The following is a 24,267-nucleotide window of genomic DNA, read 5'->3' as shown; positions in this document are numbered from 1 at the left end:
TTCTCCTTGCCCTTCTCCTTTTGAGTATCTTTTTTTCTTGTTTATTACCACAGACTGAGGTGGAGATCACCAGAAACTCTGGGGATGTACATGAAGTTCTTCTGTTTGTTTTCTTTCCTGTGCATCGCTCCAATGCTGTTACACTAAACACTCATTTCATATTCCCAGGAGGTGAGGGAGATGCCATGGGAGACACATTTACATCTGTAAACTGCAATCAAAGCTAATTAAACCCAACACAAATACTGATTAATAGAAAAGAGAACTTGATGTCAAGTCCCATGGCCTCATCCCAAATAACAGTGGCTTCTTTTTCAAGGCACAGATTTGCTTGCTCTCTTTAATTCCCAACATCTGGTGGCAGATCTCCAGCTCGTGGCTCCAGGGTAGCTGTACTGCATTTGGAAGTGATACAGGGAAAACTATCTGACAGCCAGAGCCTGAAATGCAGCTTCTCTTTAAAAACTCACCATTGGGACACTACAGTATGACATAAATTCCATCTTTGTGCTCATTTTGCACCAGGACATTGATTTAATTTTATTTCATTAAAGCTGAATTTATTCCAGCAAAGCAGTTAAAATATTAATTAATAGCTTTGCTGCCTTTAAGAGTCCTGGATTCTTTGCTCCAGGCATCTGCTTTTCCAGATGAGGTCTCACATGGAAAAGGTGCTAACAGGAGAGATGAAGGTGCAGAAACAGCTCACACTGGAGTGAGTGGCCACACCAACACCTCATCAGCAACTTCGTGGTGATGTGAGCACAAGCCACAGGAAAAACACCCCCCACATGGACTCTGTAGGAAAAGCACAGAGCACGGCACTTGTTAAACACCTTAACATACATGGAGCACTGAGGGGAACCTGGGGGAATGGTTCTCAAGGGAGAAAAAGCCAGTTTGTTTAAAAAGCAAATTATTGACTATTGAAGAGAGAAAACAAGCAGAATCACTGGATGAGGTACGAGTGATGGACATTTCTAAGAATATTGATTTGGAAGTGGTAACTGTGGCATCAATCATGGGATGTGTCCTGGCAGACATAGACCCACCTGCCTAAGCACCAGCGATGGGACATCTTCCTCTTTGTCCTCCTCCAGGTCAGGTCAATTAATTTTGTGCATCCAGAGTCCAGCACTCAAGCCCAGGGTCCACCTGCATCCTGGATGGATTTGGCACCCCTGTGTCACTGCAAAGCCAAAATTCTCTTCAAAGCCTAAATATTCTCAACCAGATTCACGGATTCAGCACACTGTTTGGCCTGTAGGGTGGATTCAGTAACTTATGCATGATCCTGGCTTTCTAATCAAAATTTCATTATTGTGACTGATTGCAAAAGCTTTCGTATTTTATATTTTGTCTTTGCAGGGAATTTTAAACACTAATTTTCCCTTGGTGCTGGTGTACGTAGCAATCTTGCTGATCCACATTCATGACCTCTCAGCCTTGCAGTTCCTGCATAGTTTTCACAACTCATAAAGTCCTTACAGAATTGACTATCCACAATATTTATTATTGTTGTTAATAGACATGGTCTCAATCCCTGTAATAATCACAGGATTCCCAGTGTATTTATGTATTATTGTATTTAAATAATTGATTGACTTAGAGCTCACTAAAATGAATAAATCCAGGAGTGTTTAATAGGATCATTACTTAATCCTGGCTCCGTGCACTTTATCATGTTAACAATAAATCAATTATGCACCTCTCTGGTTGTAGGATCTCACTCCTGATGGCTCAGAGGAGCAGGCTGGGCTGGGAGCAGTGGGGAGAAGGTGACAGAAGGGAGGTGGCCAGTCCTACTCCACAGGACTCCAGGCTCAGCTGGCTCCTGACGCATGTGGGGAAGCTGAGACCAGAATAAAGCACATCATTAGAAGGAAATGGAGCATGTGCTAATTTGTCTGCATTTTCAATTAGCAGGCATTTATTAGGGATGTCTGACTTGCTCATATCCAGGTCTGCCTGCTAATATATTAACCTCTGGTGCCACTGACATGCACAAGAAAACTTCAAAGCACAATTCACAGGGATTTTACACACTGCTCAAGGTGCTTCCTGACCGTGCCCAGCACTGGCAGCTGGAGGCACTGCTGGCTGCCACCACAGCATCCATCACCCTGACAAGGGAGAGATGCTGAGGCTCCCGACTCTGGGGCTCTGGGCCCAACAGCAGGGGGTTGGGACCCCTGTGAGACTGGGAACAGCGGGCTGAGATGTCCATGGTACAGAGAAGAGGGGACTGCAACTATCCTGTGATGGGGAGCAGGGGGTTGGGACCCCTCTGAGACAGAGACCAGGGTATTGGGAACCCTGGGAAACAGGAAAGAGTGGATCAGGACCCCCAGGACACAGGAAGCAGGGGATGCTGAATGGGTCAGGAGAACAAGTGCAAACATGTTCCTGCAAATGTCAACAAAACCATACACATATTTCCACCTATTTGACCCATTAACTAACTGCAAAATTTCTCAGTAATCCCTGGTAGATGAGCATCAGAGCAGACCTATGGCCCGGGCTAATCCCTTTATTACGAAGCAGTGCTATGGAAATCAAATACCAGCGGTAAATCGGGAGATTAACAAGCTGGGAAATGCACAAATTAAATTGCATCCTCCCTTTCTGCTCTGCCCCAGCCAATGGCACTTTTTCTGCTGTGGCCACTGCAGCTGCCCCAGCAGGAAAACGAGGCTAGAAATCCCTTTATAAAAATAAGCCTCTATTTAATCCCTGATCCAGGTAGTAAGCAGAGTCTGCCCAGGATGAACCCATGTCCGTGCAGCCCCTCATGTCCAAAAGCCTTTCTCCTGGGGAGGGGAGAGCATGATTGTATGACTCTATGATCTGGCTTTGCAAGCCTGCAGGGATCCAGATGTGGAGGTGGGCAGGAGAGACATACGGCCCTTGGGTCACCTAACCTTTTCTGCCAGTTTGGGATGGGAGTCAGGCTTGGGGTTTTGACTGCAGCAAGATGGGACATGGGCACTGCCCTCTGGATCAGTGCCACCTCTGCAGCTCACCTGTCTCGGTGTGGCACAGATGGATTGACCCTGGACAGAAGAAAATACACAGCAGCAGAATTGTAGAATCCAGAATGGTTTGAATTGGAAGGAATCTTAAAGATCACCTTGTGCCACGGGCAGGGACACCTTCTACCAGACCAGATTGCTTCAAGGCTTGTCCAACGTGGCCTAGATCAATTGCAGGGATGGGGGAATCACAGCTTCTCTGGGCAACCTGTGCCAGTGTCTCACCATCCTGTTCAGCAGTGTCTGCTCCAGGGCCAGATGGATCCACGAGTTCTGCATTGAGGGCTGTGCCAGAGCCCCTGGAGAGCGCTGGGGCCTCCCAGGCAGGTGGCAGCAAGGACCAGCATCCCTCATCCACACCAGGCAAATGGTGGGGTTCTCGGGGATGTCCTGCGCAGGCCAGGAACTGGACTCAGTGATCCTCGTGGATCCTTTCTAGCTCAGGATATTCTATGATTCCATGATTCCCAGGGATCCTCCTGGGGCCCAGCAGGAGTCAAGCTGCCTGCAGCAGGGCCAGCTCTACCCCGAGCCAGCAGCGCAGTTTCTGCCCTGACTGCCTTTATTGCGCAGTAGCATCTGAATGAATATTTGATTCATTCCCTTAAGAACATCTCCACAAATGCACATTTGAATAAAACATGAGGATGCATTTTTGGGAGAGCCATCTAATGCTTCAAACAGCCCCATCACAGTGTATTAACTAGAGAAAAGACTGTGCTGCTGTATTTTTATCTTGGTGATTCTAATAGAGTCCCATGGCATGCAAGGCAATGGGGAAGGTGCCCATGGCCCCATGGCCCTAGGGCCACATGTCCCCACATCCTGGGGTGGGGCTGTGGCTGCTGTTGGCTTTTGTCCTGAGTGCTGGAGGGATGGGGCAGCATGTCTGGATGCTGAAGCCATTTGCTACACATCCCCAAAACAGGATCTACTTACAAACAAGCCAGAGAGGTTTCTTTGTGAAAGGTATTGGCAAAGTAGAAAAAGTCTGACCCACGTGCTCATGTCCAAACACAAGAGTGCCAGAACAGCCACATGCACCTGCCATCTCTGTGAATCCTGTAAGCTAGATGAGACAGATTCTGCTTCTCAATAAGCAAATTCTGGGTTTCTCCGCTCCTGAGCACAGCACAGGGAGATCACAGGGATGGTTTTGCATAGCTGAGGTGATTCTAACAAAAATCTTTCTGTAAAATTCTGGAAAATACAATTCTTTTCTTGTTTGAATTCATTGAAAAGCAGCAATAAAGCAAACAGGCAGAGAGGAGCAAGCACAGCAACGACAGGAGGGTGGAGGGGGCAGAGGTTATAGGGAATAAGCCTGATAATAATAATTAAGCCTGAGAGGAGGAAATTTAGCACAGTTAAAGAAAACGTTCCTCCAGCCCTAAACTGGACTTCAACTGATCAGTGCAAGAGGCCACTGGGGGTAGGTTCCCTGTGAGATGTAATACTTGCCAAAGTCACAAGGGTGGCACTAGTTAGAGCAGCAATGCAGCAGGGAAAGGGAACCAGTTTTTGGGGAAGAGGGCGCACCAGATGTGTCCTGGATGCACCACGGCCAGTGAAGGAAAGGGCACCAAAGATGTGACCCTTGGAGGCATCACCTGTTCCTACAGTGGCACAGAGTTCACCATCCAGGAGAGCACAGCAGCCCCATCCTGGACAAGGTGAGGTCCCTGTGAACAGCATCCCTTGGAAAGCTCCTGTTCTGGAATGGCTTGGCTTCACTGCTGACAGGTAGCACTGATTTATAAAGCAGAAATAAATGAGCCTGCTCTGCAATTTCACCTAATTTTGTCTCCCATTTCAATTTGCCGTCTTTCAGCATAATGCTGGGTGGTTAATTATGTTTCCATCTTATTTCTCTGATAATACAGCACCTTGTACTGCTCAAAGGGTTTCTTTTTACCTTTCATTTCACCTCCTAGCACAGCTCTAAATTTAGTCAGCTTGCAATTTGAGGGTATTTTATGCATTATGCTTTTAGTATTTGTAGGTAAAATGGAATCCTTGTCTTTTAATTCACTCTCTAATAATACTCCACCAAATCTTAATACAAAAGACTTTATTTTTTCCTGAAGACTAATTGAATGGGGTGTAATTATAATACCGAGGATATTGAAAATACTTTAACTGTGAGTTTCCTCTGACTAATCACCCCTCAGACAACTTCAGATCTTGTCTGTGCAAGCTCCCAGTCAGTTACTGCACAGATGTGCCAAGACAGAACTTTGCACAAGACTTACCCACCAAGATGGGGACTTGGGCAGGATGGATCTGGGAGCCTGGCGTGAGAGTCTGGGGTCTCCAAGTTGCTGATGCAGCTGCAGGGGCTGATTTGTCCTTCAGGGACCAGCAGTGTGGTCACATGCAGGGAGAAGGGATCAGGATGTCCAAGGTTGCTGGGGACCAGCAATGCAGGCAGCATTGTCCCACTGAGGCAGCAAGGAGACAGGGGATCAAAGTCCTTGCCTCAGCCCAGAGATGTTCCCATCACCATCACCATCCTCCTTGGTTTATTGCTCCAGGAGCTGTGGCAGGAGCATCCTTCCTGGCTGTTCAGGAACCAGAGATAACACCAGCAGTCCTGCAGGCCACAACATTTTCCTTGGAAACACATTTACCTGCCAGGAGAGGAGCAGCAATTTGCAGTATTTGTGTACTCGGATGGTGTGATAGCAGCGAGGTCAGCACTCAGCAGAGACACCAAGGGGCTATTTCCTCACTAAACTGTGGACTGCAGTAAGTGAAAAATAAGCTGCAAGGGTGCCTATTATGAAGGCAATAAAATATTTTTATATCAATGTAGGTGTCAAGTCCAGTACTTCTGCAGAGTGGATCCCTCACATTATGAGCGAACTATGAAAATGCCCAGTCAAACAGGGATGCTCCCATCTACAGCCTGATGTTTGCTACTGGAAATAACAGATTCCTGCTCTGCATTCACAGCATGGGTTCTCAGGGGGGACAGGACTCCGGGTGGGGACCTTACAATCACAGTCTGGCCTTGGGTAGGGGTAGCATCTGTGGGGACATGGCACTGCAGCAAGTGGGAGCTGCCACACAGAGGTGGAGGGACAGGACAAGAGAAGCTCTCAGGAGAGCACCCTGTAGAAATTAAAGCACCTTTCTTTAGGACCACTATGAGCTTATCAGCCTTTGCTGGCCACAAAAGGCTTTCAGCTCTCCTCCAGAGCCACCATTGCACAAGCTGTTTGGGATTGGAATGGCCAGGGCAGAGTCCCCAGCCCCTTCACCTCAGATTCAGCAGCATGAGAAGCATTCCCAGAGCCTCCCTTTGCTGCTGAGTGAAAAGAGATTAAAATGAATTTATTATTTCACAGGCTGGTATTTACATCACATCTGGAGAGGGTACTACATACCCCACTACAAAAACATCTCAATAATGAGTCCTGTGCTGGGAGTCAGGGCAGGAGGCAGGTGGCAACAAACCCAGCGACCCCCTCATTGTCATGGCCCCCTCGCCATCTCCAGCCCCTCCTGCACCAGCACATCCCCTGCAGGGACCCAGAGCAGGGCTGGAGGTGCTGGTCCCACAGCCCCAGGGCCCCAAGCGTGTCTGACACTGGGGGCACAGAGCTCACATTCTCCCCCACCTTCAGTCGCTATACCACAGGAAATGCTGTGTCCTGGAGAAGGTCATGAGCTCAGGGCCAGGAGGTGGTAAATTTTTCTTTATTTTGGATTACTGCAACAAAATCTGGCTCAGTCTGAGACCCTATCTGGGCATCTGCATGCCCTAGACATCCCACAGCCACAGAGAGATCCCCTCGCACAACTCTGGAATTCAATTGCAAACACAAGCAGAAACTCAGTGCCTGGGACTTGCATGGTGGAAAACATTAAATTTTCAACCTGATTAACGCAATTACCAAGGAAGGAGAAACCAGCAGCATGCGCCATGGAGACATCTCACCATCCCTGGGGGCCAACAGGCTGTCAGACACCCTCTGACTATGCTGCCCCATCTGCTGCATGTGATCGTAGCAGGAAGGCGGTGGGGCAAGGAAAGCCCAGTGCTCCGAGGGCACAGCAGCCCCCAGTGACTCAGGATCAGGCTGGAGCTCAGAGGCTGCTCCTAGGAACCCCAGGGCCAGGAGCCACACGGGGAAGGGTTTCACATAACCATAGGCTTCTCGATTCCTGACTGCAGCTTGGATTCAGCATCTCAGGAGATAGGGAAAGGCAACTCACAGCACTGATTTCAGCTATTCAGATTAAAGCCCATTTTGGGGGCCTGCTGCCTGTCTCAGGATTGTCAACAGCTCTTACATACTGGGAGTATTTTATTTAGGAGGATGTGTCCAGAGAAAAGGAGGAAACCGTGGAGTGACGGGATTCTGGCAGTTGCAATGGGGTCCCTGCCTGCAGCCTCCAGGGAAGCTGGGGCTCAGCACATGCTCTGATCCAGCAGCTGTCACAGTCCTGCTGACGGGTGCAGGATGGTGGCCCTGGAGCATCCCACCTCTGCAGGCACTGGGCCACATCCTGCTGCTCATGGCAGCGCCAGGACCCACACCAAGGCTGGTCAGCCAGTGCCACGCGGCATGGAGGCTATCGAGTGACCTGCAGAGGAGAGCAGAAGTTAACCAATGCATCCAGCTGATTCCCCATCCATGGATTATCAGCAAACAGCCTCAAGAGGTACAAGAAAGATCAGCTCTTTACTTTCATTTAATGGAGTCACCTTATGAATGGTCTGTGATTTCTGTGCTCTGGGTGCACATCCCACTGAGGTCTGGCTGCCCAGGGGACTGAGATGCAGATCCAGCCCTTTGGCACCATTCCAAAGGCACTCAAGTCACCCAAAGTTACCAGAAGTCCTTATGAAAACACAGGTCTGTGTTTCAAAACTGTCACCTCCCTAAGGAAGGGCATAGCACCCAAAAGGAGGTTGGCCACGGAGAGGTCTGCTGGATGAGGCAGGAGAGCAGAAGCTCCTGAGTCCTGCTCCCATTCCAGATGGGAATGGTCCCAGTGAGAATTCAAGACACCAAAGGCAGAGCAGAGGTTTTGGGCTAAGTTAGTAGCTGGGGGAAACAAACCAAAAAACACTAAAGGGGGAAAAAGACAACCAGCTCAATGTAGTGCTGCAGTTACTGGTCAGTGATAGATGCTCAGGGCTGGAGGAACCTTTTTGGATGTCCATAAAAGCACCTCAGCATGAAAGTGCTTTCTGTGCACAAAAATGATAGCAGCAATGAAAAAAACCCTGACATTGCTTAATACAATAATTTTGTGGTGGGGGATGTGGGGCAAGGAAAACGAAAGCATAAGGAATAATTACAGTCAACAGTGTGAACAATGATTACAAAATTATGCAACTGATTAACCATGGCATATATGTAATTACTAATGAGTTTGATAAAATTTTAATTACACCTTGTTCCTTGGGGCATTCAGCAAGCCATGAAAATAATAATCGTGTAGTGCTCTGTCACAAATGATTGCCTCAGACAGGGAACGGGGACAGATTCAGGGCTGTGCCACTGGGTAGGGAAGGGCAGCCTGCTGCCCCGGAGCAGAGGGTGGCACTGGGGAGTAACCTGGACACCCTGGGAGCCCTGGGATGTTCCAGACACACACCTAGGATGTCTGCTCAAGGGCCGAGCCATCCAACAGCAAGCCTCCCAGCAAGAATTATCAACTGGAAAAGCTGTGGGATTCACTCAGGTTTGTGGTACACCTGCCAGCCCCTCCAGCACTAGTGACAAGTCCACAGCCCAGCCCCTCTGCTCTGCCTCAGTGAGTCCTTATTAAACAGTGTGTGCCCTGAAGGAGCTGGAGCTCTCTCCTTCCCCACGTAACTGGGGAGGTCTCCTGGTTTTTGCTTGCCCCTGGCTGGGGAAGGCACAGCTGGGTTCCCCCCCATCACCTGCTGGGGACGCACCTTGGTCGTCTTCACTTTGTTGCCACTGCTGCAGCTCCATCCCGAGAGGTCAGGCAGCACTTTGCACTCCTCCCCATCGAGACATGGCTCCATCTGGCACCACCACTTCTGCAGCACGATGGAGGCTGGGGGAGAGGAGGGGATCAGCGGCCAGGCTGCAGCACAGCCTGGAGGACCAGTTCTGCTCACCTTTGAGTGACATCAGGAGATACAGCCCCTCTCTCCAGCACAGCTCACGCTGAGGAGCCCTGCACAAGGAGCTGCTTGTCACCTGCCTGGCCTCACCTGACCCAACTGCTCCACCTGCCTCCAGAACACCTTGTTTTCTCTCACTACCCCAGGAAAAAAAAGCCCAATGTCCTCTCTCCCAGCAAGAGCAAGGAGAGCAGTGCTGCTCAATAACCTGTTTCAGGCTTCACTAACAGAGTGAAGGGATTGTCTTCTACCACTCTGCTCTATTAGGGCCTTGTGATTCATGCCTCTAGTCTGGGCAACCAGAATAGGCTCTTTTATTTGGGAACAATATGACCTAAGCTGCTGGGGACAGCAAGAGCCTTCCCTAACAATTCATTCTGGAATTACTTGGTGTTGCACAGAACTGCAGTCGCAGGGCACTGGCTGTCAAGCAAATCAATACCATGCTGGTGGGGGCTGGCGGTGCTCCCAATGGCTCTTTGGTCATGGCACGTGATGGCATTCAATAAAACATCCAGAGTTTGAGTTTTGCTTGGTGCTCCTCACAGGCAAAGGTGCTGCATGGCTGGAATCACATCCCCACCTCCAGCTGTGGCAGCAGGGTGAGGAGGTGTGCAGGGATCGGTGCTGCACACCTGAGCCCAGCACAGTGGTGCTGAAACCTCAGTAACTCCCCCGCAGCTCGTGGCCCAGGGCTGCACAGAGTATCACAGCCACACCACTGCGTGAGTGTCCAGTGAGAGTGCCCCCAAAATGTGCCGCCTTCCTCACCGCTCTGCTGCAGGATCCCTGGGCAGGTTAATGCCTTAATCCTCCTGTGTTAATGCCAGGGACATGGAAACCCCACACCAGTTTAACTGGATGTGAAGATGAGGTCAGGGATTGAAAAGGATGGATACTCACCGTCCACACAGGAGGGAGCTGCCCGCGTTGTCCCTGCCACCTGCCCTGGGAAACAGGAGCATTTCACCGTCTGCGAGCGCTCCTCGATCTTGTTCTTGTTGCAGCACCGGTGAGCTGCAATGACTTCGCATGTGCCGGGCTCTACATGCACTGCAGGAGGAGAAACAGCCGCCATCAGACCCCAGAGACCTCAGGCCATCTGCTGCCCACTGCCTTGACAAGAGACCCTAGACCACCTCCTGCCACTGCCCTGGGCAACACTGCTGGGGTGAGCGGTGGCCAAGGCCCCAGGAGAGCCCGGCACGTGCGGTGCTGTCCCAACCTCTGGAATCACCCCCAGGGCTGCTGGTGACATACAGGTGTCTGGGCACAGCATCTTCCCAGCCCACCTGTACAGAAAAGTGGTGGCTCCTGCTCCACACCTCTTGCATCTGAGCTCTTGCTCCTAAGAGCCCTCATGCCCATCTTACCCCCCAAAATTCATCCCCTCTTGCCACGGCCAGCCAAGAGGTTTACTGAAACTAATGAGCACACCAGTTAATTGCAGATGATAATGCAGCTTTGCATTAAACCCACTTTGCTACAAGATGGGATGGTGCATTGTGCTGCTTTTGGCTTCAAGCAGAGCACCATCACCTCTGACCCCAGCTACAATCAATGCCTCCACCTCGCCATCACCCACCCTCTGCCTGGAGAAGGAAGGATCAGGATGCTGTTTCCACCCTGCAGCGGCAGAAAAATGTCAGAGTGTTCATCAGCAATCCAAGCTGCTCTGCTGCTCCCCCTCCCAGTGCCATTAAAATATTAAGGAAAGTAGAAAACTACTGTGTTGGCTGATCACCTCTGGGATCAGAGTTTAGAGCTGGTCAGCATCTCAGATCACTGCTTTGGCTGGGTAATGGCCCACACAAGCACAATATCAGCCAAAAAGGGCTGAAAGACTTCATTCCATGACCCCAGAGATCCCTGCAGGTCCTGCTTAATGAGCAGTGGAGGAGCAGTGCAGAGCCACACATGGGCATGCCCTAGGTAGCTTGGGTCACTGGGAACAGGCTTCTATTCCCTGGCAAAAAGGAGCCAAGCTGGGTAGAGGACAGGGAAGCTGCATTCCAATGTGGCACCCCAAAACGTACGCAGGTAAGCAGGCATCAGGGCATTCCTGGTTGTTCCATATGCTTGGCTCAGGACACCTTCCACATCCTGGAGTGTAGGCAGGAGCCCCCAGGAGCTGCCTCCAGAGGAAAGGTTTGGAAGGAGGTGCAAGCAGGACATGCAGGGCTGTGTGGAATGATGTGTGCTGCTGCACCTCTGAGCATAAGCCCACACTCAGTCCTCTCCCAGCACATGAGGCTCAGCAGTTGCTCTGACCCACTTTGCATTTGCCTCATCCTGCCCATCCTGTCACAGCTCCCAGCTCTGCCTCACTCCTGGTCACTTCTGGAGCGTCCTCTGCAGATCCCATCCACCACCAGTGCCCAAAGTCAGGGGGACCAGGGCAGCTGACCCTTATTTATTGCTATTTCATGGTCATTTTCTTTTAATGGACACTTGCTTTCATTTCTGTCCATAATAATTACACAATTATTATATGGAATATTTTGTAATAGCGTCTCTGGCCACAGATTTTATCTACCCTTTAAAATGCCATAGTAATGCAGTTTTAATAATGAATTCCATTCTTTTTGTATACAGAAATGGTAGAGTTCGGTGAAAGTGAGAAGGAAAGCAGCTCTTTGCAGAACAAACATGACTGTTTTGCCCCTTCTTTAAGCTCCATGGGATTTTTCAAATAATCTCAGGAAGAAGTAGAGATCCTTGGCTTTGGCTGCCTATGAGCCCACATTCCTATCACACCGTGGTCCAGGACCACAAGGAGTCACTCTTCCAGGCTGTGCACCTCAGCAGGGAATTTTTCACCCTCAAGCTTCCATGTTCTCATTTTCAGAAAAGCTTCATTAGCAGAGCTTTTCCCGGGAGGGCTGCCCAGGCAACCCCTGCACTCCCTTGCATTCCTGCTCTCCAGCTGCTCATTTTCAGCTAATTTTAAAAGGTTCAGCTGAGGGAGAGCCAGGCAGAACTGAGAAATCGGTCATTACAACCATGCAATAGCAGTTTGCTAACGTGTCAAAGCCCTTTTAATTTGCCCAGAAAGGTGCAGCCCAGAGATAAAGAGCGATTTTACTCCCTCTGCCTTACTAGCTGAGTGTGGGGCACTGTGGTGCTGGACCTGCAGCCTCAGAGCCCCTGCCCAGGAAGAGCTGCCTGTGTGGGCAGGTCCCCATTGCCCTGGCACAGCCCCTGGCACAGCCACACAGCCCCTGGCACAGCCACACAGCCCCTGGCACAGCCCTTGGCACAGCCACACAGCCCCTGGCACAGCCCTTGGCACAGCCACACAGCCCCTGGCACAGCCCCTGGCACAGCCACACAGCCCCTGGCACAGCCACACAGCCCCTGGCACAGCCACACAGCCCCTGGCACAGCCACACAGCCCCCTTGGAGCACACACAGCAAGGGCCCTCCTGATGGCAGAGCTGAAGGAGCAGCACACAGCTCCAGGACCCATCCCACTCTCAGGCCACAAAATACTTACATTTGCCTAAATGTCTTAGAACTGTATTATCAGTGACTGGCTTGGGTTGGAAAGGACCTTAAAAATCATCTTATTCTGTGCCCTGACATGGGCAGGGACACCTTCCACTGGACTAGGTTACTGCAAGCCCCATCCAGCCTGGCCTTGAACACTTCCAGGAGTGTGTTCAAGCCAGGTCATCACTGTCACAGGAGGAATTTCTACTGAACATCTGGTCAAAACCTGTCTCCTTCCAGTTTAAAACCATTCACCATTGCATTGTCTTGTGACCATCTGACACCCTGCCCTAGGACACAGTGCCACTGGAAATTGCCCCCTCCCGATGCCAGCCCGGCCCTGGCAGCAGGACACAGTGCGTCCCCTTCCCAGGCCATGGCATTTGAGCAGAGGTGACATGCCCACGAGGAGCCAGGTAAGGCTACCCCAGCTGGCATAAAGCACCTCAGCTCCTACACACCAGATTCACCTGTATTCCCACCTCTGGCCCACAGGCAACATGAACCATGCCAGACCCCAACATGTGTTCATGTGAGCACAGGAGTGTGGGGGCTGTAACTGAGAGCCAAGGAATCCCTCTGCCTCAGACATGGTGATTCCCAGGATGTCAGCAGGAGACACTGCTGCCTCCTCGCTGCAGAGGAGACGAGCATCCCCGTGCCATGGGACACCAGCAGCAGAGCGGTGCTGGGAGGTCCCTGCCTCACGGGGCTCCCACATCCCACACCTGGCAAGTGTGAGCAGAGAGGCTGAGCCCACGTGCAGTGCGAGCTGCGGGCTCCAGAGCTCCCTGCAGCTGCTTCTCCTTCTGCTGAGCAGCAGGAAGCTTGGAACAAAATGCATATCAGATGGATGGTGTGTTTAACACCGACAGCAGGAAACCTCCCGAGAGCCTGGGATAAATTCCAAAGCCCTGGCATGCTTCTCCCTCCCATTTAACTGGTATTTCCCCACTGGAGCCTTTTTTAAAAAGACACAGCTTATCTCATGGAACCATAAAAGAATTGAAAGGGCAAAAGGCTTTTGAACCCGGCATGCAAAAATAAAATAAAAATGCTGTCCTACTCTGGTTGAACTTTAAATGAGCAACAGAACATGGGGTTTTTATAGCATAACCTGAAATGGCACATTTTGAGTGTCTCAAGGAGTGTGGGCACCACTCCACATGTTCAGTGTAAAATACTGCTTGCTGGTGGAGAGCTACAAGATGAAGAGAAGTTTGATGCATGTGAGTTCCAGGCAATGCCCAGAGAACCTCATTTCCCAAAAGAAAAAATCCCACCTGACTTAAATGCCTTTTACTTCTGCTTCAGGTTGAGTGATGAACATAAAGGCAAAGACAGCCCTTTGATTATCAGCATTAGAAGGTGCTGGGGCCACCTTTGTGGGAGTTAGATCCAGACATTCCAGCCTTTTTCGTCATGAAGACCTCACCATGTTACATAGGGGATTAAACTGCTGGTGATTCATTCTTCACTGAGGAGTCTCCTACTCTGTTTCCAAATGACTGCGCTTGATTCATGTGGCTCTTTAAATCCAGACACATTCTGCAGGAAGCAGCGCTTTGCCTGGAGAGAGCAGCATCTCCATGTGCTGGGTGGGCACAAGAGATCTCAGGCACATGGTATGATCTGTGTGCAGAGCCAGGAGCTGGACTTCATGATCCTTGTGGATCTCTTCCAACTCGAGGTACTCTATAATTCTATTATCAGACCTGGTTGCAACAGTCAGATGTGTCCCTGGACAGCAGAGGGTTTGCATGTGGACTCTCTCTTCAAGAAATTTGTAAGTTCAAGGTCACAATTAAAGACCTTCCTCTGCTATTGATCATTTTTAGGTGGTTTTGCCTGTGAATAAACACAATTCTTTAATGGAATGAAAGCTCTGGATATATCTGTCCCTCAGCATCTCTGACTCTGAGGGTCTCAGGCATCAGTGACACAGTTATCCCTCTTCAACTCCACACAGGAACATAACTGCAGCTTCCTTGGACACAAATGTCATGCCACTGAGAATGCAGCATTATGAAAGCAACATTACTATGCAGCATTATGTTTCAAACATAACCTTCACTGAAAACTGTCCCAAATGCAGCAACAAGAGGGCAGACAACAGTTGAATAAAGCCCATGAACTCAGTAAGTAGACAAAGAATTCCTGTTTTGAGACCATGGAAACGCAGCCCAAGAGATGAGACAGTCACAGGAAGTTCTTACAATGTCAGGAAAGCAGGATGGGCAGAGAGAAACTGTGTTCATACAGACACGGAACAGGGTCAAACTTCCACGTGTTTGCTCCTGGTCTGCCCTCTTTTGTGTGGATCAAATTTTCCTGAATAAAAATCATACAGTTTTGTCTGGTCTGGGTAAGTCTTTGAGAGCAAAACATCCCTGACTCTGTGTCTGCTGGCACATGAATGCAAGAGCCTGGCTGCTCATGGATGAGTGAGATTTATAGGTAATTCACACCCATCAGTACACCTGGGCATCTGCACTTCAAACCTCATCTGCTTTGTTAATCCCCGCTGTGACTCTTCCCCAGAGAAACAGCTCCCTGCAAACTGATCCCATGGAGGAGCAGGGCTCTCTGGCACTGGGGTTGGGCAGGTTGACCGAGCACATAAACTGCCAGTAGTGCCCATATCCTTTGTAGAACTGATTCAGTGTCAAAAAGTCAACCCAGAAAAAAAAGAAATAAAAGAAAAATAAGAACAGTTTTCTCCCAATTAGAATCACAGAATTGTTTAGGTTGGAAAGAAGCTTAAAGCTCATCTTGCTCCACTCCCTGACACTCCCAGGGCCACCTTCCACTAGAGCAGGTTGCCCAAAGTCCTGTCCGGCCTGGGCTTGGACACTTGCAAGGATGGGGCAGCCAGGGTCAGGACAAGGGAAAGGCAGGTGGCTGTGGACTGATTGGGTGAGAGAGTCGCTCCAGAAGATGTGTTTTGGTTTTAAGTGATGCGGGTAGGGATTACAGGATTAGAACTGCTTTAACTGTCAGGCAAAAATGACAGAAGTAGGACAGGGTTAGGTGTGGGGTCAATCAAGAGCATGAACGGTTTCAAATTAACCCATAAATGCCCTTACCAAGCAGAGGCACACGAAGCAGAGAGCAGGTGCCCCGGGATCCAGGTGTTTGTCTGTGCTGCCAGGTGCACAGCTCTGCCAGTAACTTCAGTAACACCAGTACCACCACACGTCTGGCACACTCATCCTGGCTTGCCCAGACCCCAGGAACAGCGATGGACACTGAGCTGCTTCAGGCTGTCAGCATTTTGTCCCCAGAGAGACACCTGTCTGCTCCTGGTGTGCACCACAGCCTGAAACTCCTCCTCCCCTCACCAAGAAATGCGAGACAGAACTTCACCAAGCATCTCATCCCCATGTATCCCCCACTGCAGGCATTCCATGATGATCCCAAAGTACTGCCATTATCATGGGGACACAGATGATTGCACAAGCATGTGACACAAGCAGCGAGGATCTTGCTCCCCTACCTGAATGGCTTCTGTGGTGATGCGTGGAGGCCAGCGTCAGTCGTCCCCACAGCGTGGTAAGGCAGAGACTGAGCACGAAAACCCATTTGCTCAGGTTCTGTATGTCTCTCTCACTCATTCTACTGGAAAGAAGAAGAGATATGTGGAGGAAGAGGGACTGAGGAGGGCTGGGAGGTGCAGATCCACTCACCAATGTTCCTGCATGCAGTGGTATGACTCCTGAATGTTGTGAGGACTGGGGTATCCTGGCTGTGGGGACATGGCCCTGGGAGATGAAGGGATTCACCCACCACCCTCAGATGACCTCAGACTTCATCAGCAGCATGGGCCATTGCAGCAGGACAGAAAGAGATCCCACCAGCAGTTGTACAGGTGAGTGATGGTTACCTTTTACTGGGGATTCACGCTCACATCTGTGCATCTGCCAGCCTCAGGTGGGTCAGGTCTTTGCAAGGAGCAGACATCAGCACATCTGAAGGAGAAAGAAGGACATGGGCAGTGATACCTGCCATTCAGTGTGAGTCACTGTGTCCCTGGGAGTGGCTGGGGACACCTGGGAATTTCACCAGCCCCACTTCACACTCAGGACACACACTCTGAGACACGTATGCATGAGCACGTGCCCATTGCACCCCTGAAACTTCTCCAGGAGCTCAGCCCATAACCCTGCACTCCTTTGAACAGCAGGACCTGAGAGCTGCTCCTGATTTTTACTGCTGAGAGCACAAAATCAGGTCCTTTATAGTAGGTTATTAAAGCAGATGACACACGCTCAATGCACACCCAGTGTGTGTGGGAAGAGCCATAGCAGATCAGCAGCGAGTCATTTTGGGTTCTGCCTTTTCTGTGCTGTTTTATGTGCTGTTCTTGCCCTTGTGTCACTGAGGTCCCTTGCAGCGATGCCAAGGCTTGGAATTTTCAAATCACTTGCTGACAAACAGAAGGATGGGCTGGATGTGCTGGGGCCCCCCAGGAAGCTGAGGAACAGGGCAACCGATTGCCAGTCGGATACACAGAGCCCATGGCAGCACCAGGAGCCGCAGGCCGCTCTCCCAGCGTGTTATTGTTCTCCTGGGGCTGTTCCTCCTGCCAGCACAGAAACCAAGTTCATGCAACCACACACTCAAAACTGCATCGGCGACCTCTGGACACGCCAACAACCTCTCTTGGCACCACACTGGCACCACTCCCACTCCATGCAGCACACGCTGGGAAGAAGCCAAGTTTTACATCATCTAGAGCCACTAGGGAAAAAATTCCAAAAGGTTTTGTATTTTACTGCTGAGTCCTTTAAGTATGTTTTCTTCACTATTTACAGCCACAGCCCTTCAGACAGGAACAGCTCCAGCGCTCCGCGGGCAGTGGCACCAACAGTGACGTGACTGCTTGGCATTTGCCAAGTGACGTGGTGACCTCCCAGCCTCCATTATCACCTGCTGGGCTCTAACCAGGTCCAGCAAACAACCATGTCCCACATAAAATTTTAGTGCTGGATTGATCATAACTTACTAACAAGATACCAAAGGCAAGTGGTGATGACACCGAGGATGGGGAGTGCTGCCAGGGGTACCACTGCCCTGTGCCAACCTTGCATTCACAGTCCCCTCCATGGGCAGTGCAGAGTTCCAGCAGTGCACTGGACAAACCCACATTTCTCAGAGAAGAAATCTTCAATTTTCAACCATGTTTGAAATTTCTGTCTGCTCTGGACCATGAGACAGTGAAACAGACTCCTCTAATGAAGAGCCAGGACACAACATGCTGACATTCTTAATCAAAACAAAGTGATTTGAAGTGGTAAAAAGGACATTTCTTGTTTTGAAGCATTTAAAAATGAATTGTCCTGTTTTAAACTGACATTTCAAAATGAAAAATGTTTCATTCCGAAGTGGTGATTTAAAGTGGTATTTTGCACTTTGATTCTCCCATCTGGAAAACAAAAATCAGAAAATGTCATCAAAAGCATTGACATTTGCCCAGGAAAAAAACTCAAAAGTATCTTGATGAAACCACATATTTTATGCTAAAAAAGAAGGAAATGCTTCTAGTTAATGCTGTAGGATGGTCAGCTTGGCCAGGAACAGACTGAAGAGCGGCTGGCAGGATCCTACCTGCTGTCCTGACTCCATTGCTGCCCGCTGGGTGATGAGGGGCTGCTCCTGCTCCAGCCCCTCCGTTGTCAGAAAGAATCCAGTACGGCTCAATGTGCAGGAAAACCATCGCTCCTCGAGGTGATGTGATGGGACTGTGGGACTCGCTCCTGTAAGCCCGTGTTTAGGTGATCTCTGGTGCTCTGGCAGAATATGCTCTGCATGAGGCTTCTCAGAGGGGAATCATTCAACAGCTGGTACTGTTGGAGTCCCTCTGGAGATGCGCCTGCCCACTGTATAAATACTGCTGTCAGCTTGAAGCATGCACTGTTTGCTCAATGACAAAGCAAACAGCTCTCTCCGAGCTGCTCGGTCCTGCACCCGAATCCAGAGGCAGTGTGTGCCCCAGCACTGCATGCAGCCAGGCCTGGGGATGTGCCCACGCAGGAGCTGTGTCCCAGCTGGACAAGCATGCAGCAGCCTTGCAGCCCAGATGTGAGGACAGGAGACACAGTGCCAATGCAAGTTTTGTGACAGTGAGTCCCCAGTGCCAACAAACCTCCCACGTGCCTTCCAGCAGAGAAGCCAGGTCCCCATCAGGAGATGCTGGTTTCCTGGCTGCTGCTCCAGCTCCACTTCATGCAGGGAGCACAGCCCAGCTCACAGGCACCAGGCCTGAGCCCCACAGCACACACCAGAGTCCCTCTGGAGGAGCCCATCCCCAGCTCCTGCCCACGGAACCCTCCAGGGTGAACCCACCTGAAGTTTCCAGGAGACATCCCTAAACCTCTCAGCTAGACCAAACACCAAGCACTCCACTGGCCAATCCATCCCACAGAGAACAACAACTCACTCCCAGTGCAAAGTATACTTAGCTCAAAAAGGCTGAGCTGTTTGCTACAGCCAAGGAAGCATAAATAAATTACAGCGTTATCAATAATGCAATCCACACTGTTCATGCCACACTCCAAAGGGAAACCACTGAGCTGGGCAGGAGCCACAGTGGTGGCCAGGAGAGCACACGTGGTTCAGGGCAGCACGAGGACAAGGAGCTGGCAGAGGCACTCAGAGCGTCCACTCGTGCCCAAAGTCCCATCAGAAAACACAGGTCCACAGAAATTGCTGTTTTGACAGTTATCAACCTTCAGTGTCGTGAGATTACAACTACAAATGTTTGGTCTGACTTGAGATTTTTCAGCCTGGAATGTCAGTGAAATGAAGAGTGATGTTCTGGCATGTCAAAACACTTAATTTTGACTGAGAATCCCAGTATTCTCCATTCAGTTATGTGCTGTTTGGAATTTTGTGGACTTTATCACTAACATTTTTTAGCTGCTTTTGCCTTTTGGGTCTGAGCTGGGACATGAAGGAGCTGCCAAATTCCCCAATCTCTCAGATTATCAATCTCAGTTGCAAACAATATATCAGGGGATGATGGTTCCTCTGTGTGAGTCCAGGTGCTCTCCTCCCTGTAGGCACATGTGGGCATGGGCCATCATCCACATGGGAGCTTCACTGAGGTTCTCCAGCACAGACACACTCCAGGAACAGCTCCCTGCTGTCTCTAATATGGTTCAGTCTTCGGCAGCCAGAAAGAGGACAAAACAGAAGGGCAGGATAGGCAGGAGGCATCTCCTTTCTCCCTCTCATCTCCTGAAAAAACAGCTGAGCATTGGATCCTGCATACTGGTCAGGCGAGGAAATGCTCAGCCACGTATGGACTGTGAGATTTGGGCCCAGGACCTCCAGAATCCTCTGTTTCTGCCCATCCTGGGCACAAGCCTGAGGGTATTTGGGGAGACTGGCGAGTGAGATGCTGCCATGCCCTGAATACAGACCCACAAGAGCGGCAGCCTCCTCACTGAGCTGCATCGCAATCATCAGTGGCAGGCCAGCAGCCTGGCTCGGTTCCTGCTCCCTCTGCAGCGCTGAGGATGCTCCATTAGAGGCAAAGCTGGGAAGTTGGAGCTCCCACAGCAGCAGAGTTGGATGGCCCCTTGAAGCTGCACTGGTGGGATCCTCGTGCATAATCTCCCACACCTCTCAGGCTGCCTCCAAGGCTGCAGTGCTCCTCCCCAAAGGGAAACCCCACCACAGCAGAGCCTGGCCCAGCCCCAGAGCTCCAGGTTGAGCCAATTCCTTCTGCACACTTCATTTTAGCTCTTAATCGAGGATAGTCACAGTGGTCCAGCCCCAAAGATGTGCTCATGAGGGCAGCATAAAACATGTGCCCTCTGACCAGGCAAAGAGGGCCTGGCAGCACAGAGAAACACAAAAGACTTCTTCCCCCAGGCGTGCTCCTTCATCCTCTTCTCTACAAGGATTTATTATTTCCAGCTTCTTGCTCATTCCTTCAGCATCTGCAGCACTTCCTTCCCAGCCAAGATGAGCAGGAGAGTTTTTAATTCCACCCAAGCATGGGCCTATTCCTGTTTGTTCACTCGGTGGATCCCACTGCCCCACTGCCATTGGCATTTTGAAGGTCAGCTCTGCTAACAGTCCAAACCTCAGCCTCATCCAGTGCCAGGATTGTTTCCCCAAGGGATTCATCCCACCTGTGCAGGCCCTTTGCTGGGGTGTGCGTGTCCCAGCACAAATGAGCTCTTCCAGACAAAGGGTACCCACACACTGAACAGACCCCCAGGCCTCTCCCTGCAGCAAAAGGGGTGGCTGATGAGCAAGAGACTCCTGCTTCCCTGCCTTGGGACCCATGGCATGGATGAACTCATGACTCCAGAATGGGACTGGACTCACACTCTCCTCTGGACCACTGAGCCTCTACTTGTGGTGATGGGGCCATCTGATCAGTGCTCATCCTGTGCCCCTCAAGCTGCCCCCCGAGGCAGCTGGCTCTCAGTGCCACTGCTCTACTCCAGCCTGGTGCTGGCCCACAGGCAAACCCATCCTGGCTGGAGGAGCTACAGCAGAGAGAGAGGAAGCAGAGGAAAATTAAAGCCCACATCCGATCGTGTCCTGGTCAAGGCTTTGCTTGAGCTCACAGCTTGTGCTGAAGGCAGCAGCAGTTGGGACCCATGGCCCCTTCCAGAGTAAAGGAGGATCCTTGGCTGCAGAATCTGGGATCTCTCCAGCAGTGCTTTACCTCCCAGAAAGGCGAGTAGCTTCGCAGCGCCGGCAAAACAGCATCGGTGAGGAGCCCACCCCCAGAGCCGGTGGCCGGACAGGGCCCCACCGGGTCCGAATCCCCGCACAGCCCCCGCTGTCGGAGTCACCGGTAATGGAGCGCAGGGCAGAGCTGGCTCCAAGAAACTCACTGCGCCCTCCGGGGCCCCGTACCGGCACCGGAGAGCCCCGGCGGGCCGACAGGGGACCGGGACACGCGGGGACCGCGAAGGGACGTAGGGCGGCCGGGCGGAACCGGGAGCGCTGGTCCCCACGGCGGAGCCCTGCAGCGGCATCCCGGTGCCGCGGGCGCTCGCCGGCACACAGATCCCGGGGGCCCCCTGAGCCCGGCTCCCCGGCCCTCGTCGGGACCCAGCGGCCCCTCGGAGCGGGCACCGCGAGAGAGTCGCCCCGGGGATGCCGTCTCGTTCCCCCCCGCCAAACTTTCCGCACGTACCTGCCGGTGGCCTCGCTGCGGGCGGGGGCCGACGCTGCCCATGGCCGGGGGCCGCTCTGCTCGCCGGGTCAGCGCCGCCTCCGCGGGCCGCAGCCCCCGGGGGCCGCGGGCATCGCCGGGCGGCGGCGGCGGCAGCGCGGGCTGGGCGGGGGCGGCGGGCGCGGAGCGGAGCCCGGCGGAGCCGCTACCGGCGCGAAGGGGCGCAGCGCCGCCTGCTGCTGCTGCTGCCGCCCGGGGACCGGCCCCGCGACCCCGGGCTGGCACCGGCACCGGCACCGGCACCGCCTGCTGCTGCTGCTGCTGCTGCTGCCGCCCGGGGACCGGCCCCGCGACCCCGGGCTGGCACCGGCACCGGCACCGGCTGCGCGCAGAGCCGCCCGCCCCCGCCCCGGTCAGCCCCGGGGCCCGTCAAGGCGCTCGGGGAGGAGGAACGGGCAGAGAGAATTTACCGGAAAAATTATTTACATACACAACCCCTTCTTCCCCCCCCGACCCCCCAAAAAAAACCAAAACAAAGGGGGGTGATGGCCCCGCCACTCCAAGGATATGGAATGTGCGGGGATGGACGGACAGCCGGCCAGACCGGTTGTGGGCCCTGGCATTCTCCTTTTCAAAGGATGAGCCTAGTCAGACCTAATTTACCCCCAAACCAATTTCTCTCCCCAGAAAAAGGTATGATGGCTCTGCAAGCACGGAGGGTTGCTGAATGGTGTGGGGCTGAACAGACAGACATGGAACCACTCCTGCAGCCCTCTTCTCCGCAAAACGTGAGCCTGTCTTTGGTGTCAAGCCACCAAAATTCAGGTTCCCTGGAACTGAAATAGCGTCACCAGCCTGGATCGTGTTCTGCAGGAGACTCTCCCTGACACAGGGGATTCCAGCACCTGCCACCACAACACCAACCTGGGCCAGTTCTTTTCCCAAGGCAGTTCCAGGCTTGTCCAAAAAACTTCTCTTGGTGCCCTCAGGACACAGCTTGCATGGCTCCTTAGAGGAGCATCAGGCAGCAACAGGCTTTAAAACACCAACAAAGAGCAAAAGCAAAGGTTCAATTTTCACAATTGTTGCCAGGAATTAGACCTGCAACGTCAGCACAGCTGAGAGGAAAGGTTGAAGCTACGTGCACTCATTTTCGTTGTTTTGCTCAAACCTATTTGCACATCGATGAAAGCCTTTGGTTTCTGAAGACAGCTCTCTGGTTTCTCCTGGACCTTCCACTCCACCGCTCAGCTGGAAGTGTGGAATAATTTCCAAGACCAAGTTGAGTTAAAAGTGAGCAGCAGCTGTTCAGACAAATCACATGTGGGCAGTCTGCAAATTTCGCAGCCATTTGCTATCCATGGGGTCCCAAAGCCTTTGTGCATCCCCCCTCCCTTCCCCAGAAAGCACTGAGTCCCAGCCAAGTGCCAGGTTGGGACCCCTGGCAGCCTCCCCAGGGCACCAGACAGATGGCAAGGCAGATGCCCTGAGGTGACCCACCAGCTCCTGGGGGGACCCACAACCCCCAAAATGCACACAGGTATCCAGGGGAGAGTACCCCAGCTCCCGACCAGAATAGCTTACTTTGCTATTTTGTTCTAGGAAACTGAGTTCCTTTTCCCCCTTTACAGAGTCAATATTGCCATATGTTAAATTTCAATTAGTTAGACTTGGTTACTCAAAAGAAATAAGAAAAGCTCTACAAGAACCCCAGTTATAAGATATTAAGGAAATACAAGCATCTCATTCTTCAGATCAGAGGGCTTTAATAATAATGACAAAAAAAACCAGTATGAAACTAGATTAAATCTGCTGTTTTTATTCACCAGATAATTTGATCAAGAGCCTGCCAATGCAGGTCTCTAGTGCTGTGGTAAGTAAATACAAACATACTACTTTCAGATCACAAAGTTTTAGTGGAATGATCAAGAGCAAATGAAATCAAAGCTATTTTCCACACCAGACAAATTCCAATTAAATTAGGCCAGATTATTTAATAAGGAAGCCTACAAAACTCCAGCTCTTTATTGATGTAATGATACAGAAATATAAACTTGTTGCTTTCCAGATCACAGCATTTAAATGCAGGGGAGGAATTAAGACTTCAGTAAAACTGGTTTAATTTAAATTCTGGTGAAAGTGAACACAGTTTTCCTTATCATCATCATCCTGACTTCTTACTGAGTGTCCAGCAGCAGCCTTCAGCCTTGCTCTCTTCCCTGGCTGTGACTCCTCAAGGAGCCCAGTACTTTACTGGATGAGGGGACCCAAGTTTCCAGTATCCATAGCAAGCCAAGTTTGGAAAGGAACTGGCCAAGAAAACCCCAGCAACATTTCCTGATGTATCCTTAGTGATAAATCCTTCTCCCATGTAAGAAATCTGTCCCATGCCTGGAATCCTTCTCTACCTTCCAGGTGAGCAAACAGCTTTTTTTTTCCTTTCCAAGAAGAAAACTCATGGATTTGGGCTTGGGGTACAAGAAAGGTTA

The 24,267-nt window shown here is 51.2% G+C and overlaps 1 protein-coding gene across 2 annotated transcripts; it reads right to left on the bottom strand.

The window, feature by feature from the left end:
- Positions 1-6,718: 6,718 nt before the first annotated feature.
- On the bottom strand, positions 6,719-21,899 carry TAFA3 (TAFA chemokine like family member 3). Of its 2 annotated transcripts, none has more exons than XM_088067149.1 (6): positions 21,800-21,899; positions 16,520-16,604; positions 16,133-16,254; positions 10,048-10,197; positions 8,950-9,074; positions 6,719-7,625 (listed from the first exon to the last, which is right to left on the bottom strand). In XM_088067149.1, exons 3-6 carry the CDS (start codon positions 16,248-16,250, stop codon positions 7,614-7,616), a joined length of 405 nt encoding a protein of 134 aa, XP_087923275.1. In that variant the 5' UTR covers positions 16,251-16,254; positions 16,520-16,604; positions 21,800-21,899; the 3' UTR covers positions 6,719-7,613. The 2 variants fall into 2 exon arrangements, with proteins under 2 accessions (XP_087923275.1, XP_087923276.1); XM_088067150.1 differs by having other exon boundaries at positions 16,133-16,251.
- Between the last annotated feature and the right edge of the window lie 2,368 nt (positions 21,900-24,267).

Source organism: Pseudopodoces humilis, chromosome 26 (assembly GCF_049639895.1).
Source record: "Pseudopodoces humilis isolate 2021_Gansu_Grassland_sample_001 chromosome 26, ASM4963989v1, whole genome shotgun sequence".
In the NCBI taxonomy this organism is placed as follows: Eukaryota; Metazoa; Chordata; class Aves; order Passeriformes; family Paridae; genus Pseudopodoces; species Pseudopodoces humilis.
The sequence above is the reverse complement of the archived record's forward strand: the minus strand, read 5'-3'. Positions and strand labels throughout refer to the sequence as shown.

Excerpts from the sequence above, each read along its gene's own strand:
- TAFA3 (XM_088067149.1), bottom strand. The coding sequence starts at position 16,250 with ATGAGTGAGAGAGACATACAGAACCTGAGCAAATGGGTTTTCGTGCTC. Across the intron at positions 10,198-16,132 it reads TCACCACAGAAGCCATTCAG|TGCATGTAGAGCCCGGCACA; the intron begins GTAGGGGAGCAA and ends CTCCTCCTGCAG. Across the intron at positions 9,075-10,047 it reads AGCTCCCTCCTGTGTGGACG|CCTCCATCGTGCTGCAGAAG; the intron begins GTGAGTATCCAT and ends CCTCTCCCCCAG.